Source organism: Triticum urartu, chromosome 3 (genome assembly GCF_003073215.2).
Source record: "Triticum urartu cultivar G1812 chromosome 3, Tu2.1, whole genome shotgun sequence".
NCBI classification, from domain to species: domain Eukaryota; kingdom Viridiplantae; phylum Streptophyta; class Magnoliopsida; order Poales; family Poaceae; genus Triticum; species Triticum urartu.
Genome location: NC_053024.1, coordinates 108,398,179 through 108,402,268, shown reverse-complemented (window position 1 = coordinate 108,402,268; position 4,090 = coordinate 108,398,179). Strand labels below are relative to the sequence as shown.

General features: G+C 43.3%; 1 protein-coding gene across 1 annotated transcript; it reads right to left on the bottom strand.

The window, feature by feature from the left end:
• Positions 1-266: 266 nt before the first annotated feature.
• On the bottom strand, positions 267-2,486 carry LOC125548105. The gene is made up of 3 exons (XM_048711785.1): positions 2,109-2,486; positions 854-971; positions 267-763 (listed from the first exon to the last, which is right to left on the bottom strand). The coding sequence occupies exons 1-3, from the start codon at positions 2,423-2,425 to the stop codon at positions 560-562; spliced, it is 639 nt and encodes a 212-aa protein (XP_048567742.1). The 5' UTR covers positions 2,426-2,486; the 3' UTR covers positions 267-559.
• Positions 2,487-4,090: the final 1,604 nt, after the last annotated feature.

Here is a 4,090-nt window from a genome sequence, read left to right as displayed (position 1 = left end):
GACAAATATGCAGAATGGCTAAGGGGAAAGAACCATTGTGTAATCAGTTTGTTTGATATCAGTCACTCTCAACTGACAGGCAAACTCCCCATTATTCGAGGAATGGCTAAGGGGAAAGAACAAGCATGTCTACGAAGCTGAATTATTCTGTCGACATAAGAGGAAAAAATGTACCAAGCTGTCCCATAAACCAGAGCCATGATGGAACAATACCTTTCCGAAGTTGAACAATCAAGCACAAATAGAATATATTTACACCACGCTAAGCTAATAACATTAAGGGCTTCACCATTAGCTACACGCCACATATTGGTAAAAAACAAAGAGAAAAAATATCCAACGAGGTCAGCAGTCGAACTCTCAGGTATTGTCTGAATGAAACATGACTGTCAGCTATCTGCTCCAAATAAATGTGGCCATCAACTCTATTATTTGATTCAGATCATGTTACAATGGTTGCTCGAGGTACAAAAGAAAAAAGAAGAGTGGGAAAATGAACCTAAGTATACCTGACATATACACAGTACCTCAACTGATTAAAAATTATCCCTCAAAGAACTTAAATGCTTAGATTTATGGTGTCCTTGAGAAGTTTGCGAACACTAGCTTTTACTTCAGCAGTAACCTGTAGTGGCTCAGGATATGCATCCAGTACAAACAAAGCAAGGATCCTCATAGTATCTGACAAGATCACTTTATCATACCTAGGCACCTCCTGGTTAATAAACTGGCATGAACTTCTTATCTTGCAAGAGCTGCATACCTGAAAGAGCACAACATGTAAGAGGGAAATCTCAAGCATGCGTTGAGAACAAATTCTTCTACTGAAGCTACCGAATTGAAAATTGCATACTTTCTCTTCTGGCAAGTTGAAGAAAGCTCGTAATCTTTTTGATGCAAAAACTGTTCTTCGCTCGACAGATGGGCAGCCAAACAATGCTACCTTCTTCAAGTCACTTCCCGACAACCATCTGCAGTGACAAGCAAAAGGTTCAACGACAGATGAATCAAGTGATTTGTAACAGTTCTGCCATGTTATTCTGCCTTTTACCTTCGGCTAATAATATAAAACACATTAGTTCACACACACAAAAAAGAACTATGCAGCTGCCTTTTCACATTATTCAGTGATAAAACAAAGGCAGCAAACATGGGGAACAAGATCAATATTGTTTCCGAAGATGTTGATGCAATATGCCTTAAAGGCCCAAAACCACCATTAACCTTGCCATGGCAGCATCCACTGCAAATTGAACACAAAGAGTTCCCACTTTCAAAAACAATTGATCCTCTGCAAATCATTAATCCACTAGTTTTTCTTAAGATGCTGTTCTCTACAAATGTACCTAAGATTAGACCATATAGATGGAATAATGAACGCATTTCGACAAAATAGAAGCATGCATGTTCTCCTCCAGCAGGCCAGCACACTGATCGACAAGGGTTATAAGATCTAGCTCAGAGATGGTATTTCAAACAGACATCATACATGAGCATAAATTTGGTTCTTGCACTATCTCTAATTAATCTAGTCGCTTGAAATGAATCAATGATCTGTTGTCGAGTGATGCCTTCGAATATACACGTTACAACTACCAAATCCAATCTCTCTGGAGCAAAAGAAAGCAATTCATTGCTAGAATCACATTGTGATGCCTTGCCATGCCAAAGATAAAAGTCAATGTTAAAAGTCGTAGACAGAAACCCCAGAGCATTCAATTTCCAATTCAAGTCAAGCTACACAAATACATAGTGCTATTTCTCCTGGATATTTTACCCGAAAACATACTTTCCCAGGCCAATGAAATCAGTAATATAATTCATCCACCATTCCAGGCCAAACATACTTTGTACTAAATCAGCGGCACTTATTTTGGGACGGAGGGAGTACTATCTTTTTTCCAGAAATGTTCCTAAGATGCAACAAAAATGGACTGCTAGTGACAACCGAGACCCTTAAAACACAGCCACTTAGCTCTCCAAATCTGAATATTTCATGGCACTTAATAGCATCCATGATCTCTCTACCATACGAAGTATCCATCTGAGCCAACTGTCGAGGATGCTATAAGACCAAGGTTACAAACAATACGAGAATCAGAACTCACTTGGCGACGACCTGGTGATCGTTGCCGAACCGCTCGGCGGCGGCCTTGACAGCGTCGGGGGATACTACATGCGGCGCATCCGGGATGTAGGGTCCCGGCAGGTATCGCCCCTCGTGAAGCCGCCGGAGCAGCGCTGCCGCATCCTCCCCCCACGGGTGCCTTGATCTCGGCCTCGCCTTCCGCCGCCTAGGATCATCGCCGGACTCCGGCGACAGCGGGCGAGGCTTAGGATTAGGAATGGGTCGGGGCGTGAAGAGGGAGGAGAGTTTCGGAGCGGCGGCGGCGGCGGAGAGACGGCGAGAGGCGGCGAATGCCATGCACGGGTTTAGGGCTTGTGTGCCTGAGATGGGGAACAGGGAGACATCTCCGGCTGTGGTTCTTAACCGTCCGATCAACATTCTATGGGCAGATCTCACAGTTTTTCATGTCTCATGAGAACTCAATATTGAGGACCCCCTTTCTGTTTCTGATTTCCAAAAATTCAGTATAGATGCTGATTATAATTTTTTTGAGGGGATGCGTTATAGAATTTTCCTTGCATAATTTTATTTTCAAACGAATCAGTTCAGTTATTTATATTTTTTGGAAAAAAGTCTTATGTTCTACTCAATTTAATGTTTTTTTTAAAAAACTTTCGATCTATTCATAATCTATCATGGCAGTAAAGAGAACACTAGAGGTAATACAAGTTACAATCAAGTCCATGGATCACCGAGCAACGCTACATGCACTTAAGCGAGACGAAATCATGCCGCCGTCATTGCCCCTCCCTTATCGGAGCGGGGAAAACCTTGTTCTAGTAGATAGTTGGCCTGTCGCCGGGCTATGGCCCCACAAGACCAACACACTAGAGTAATACATTGGAAGGATCAAACCTGTTGTTGAGTGCGTGCTGATACGTCTCCGTCGTATCTATTTTTCCAAACACTTTTGCCCTTATTTTGGACTCTAATTTGTATGATTTGAATGGAACTAATCCGGACTGACGCTGTTTTCAGCAGAATTGCCATGATGTTGTTTTATGTGCAGAAAACAAAAGTTCTCGGGATGACCTGAAACTCCACGGAATATCTTACAATAAATAATAAAAAATCCTCGCCAAAAATGAAGACCAGGGGGCCCCACCCTTTCCACGAGGGTGGGGGTGCCCGCCCCCCTAGGGCGCGCCCCCCTATCTCGTGGGCCCCCTGGAGACCTCCCGACTCCAACTCCAACTCTATATATCTGCTTTCGGGGAGAAAAAAATAGTGGAGAAGAATTCATCGCGTTTTACGATACGGAGCGCCGCCAAACCCTAAAACTTCTCGGGAGGGCTGATCTGGAGCCCGTTCGGGGCTCCAGAGAGGGGGATTCGTCGCCGTCGTCATCATCAACCATCCTCCATCACCAATTTCATGATGCTCACCGCCGTGCGTGAGTAATTCCATCGTAGGCTTGCTGGACGGTGATGGGTTGGATGAGATTTATCATGTAATCGAGTTAGTTTTGTTAGGGTTTGATCCCTAGTATCCACTATGTTCTGAGATTGATGTTGCTATGACTTTGCTATGCTTAATGCTTGTCACTAGGGCCCGAGTGCCATGATTTCAGATCTGAACCTATTATGTTTTCATCAATATATGAGAGTTCTTGATCCTATCTTGCAAGTCTATAGTCACCTATTATGTGTTATGATCCATTAACCCCGAAGTGACAATAATCGGGATACTTACCGGTGATGACCGTAGTTTGAGGAGTTCATGCATTCACTATGTGCTAATGCTTTGTTCCGGTTCTCTATTAAAAGGAGGCCTTAATATCCCTTAGTTTCCATTAGGACCCCGCTGCCACGGGAGGGTAGGACAAAAGATGTCATGCAAGTTCTTTTCCATAAGCACGTATGACTATATTCGGAATACATGCCTACATTACATTGACGAATTGGAGCTAGTTCTATGTCACCCTATGTTATGACTGTTACATGATGAACCGCATCCGGCATA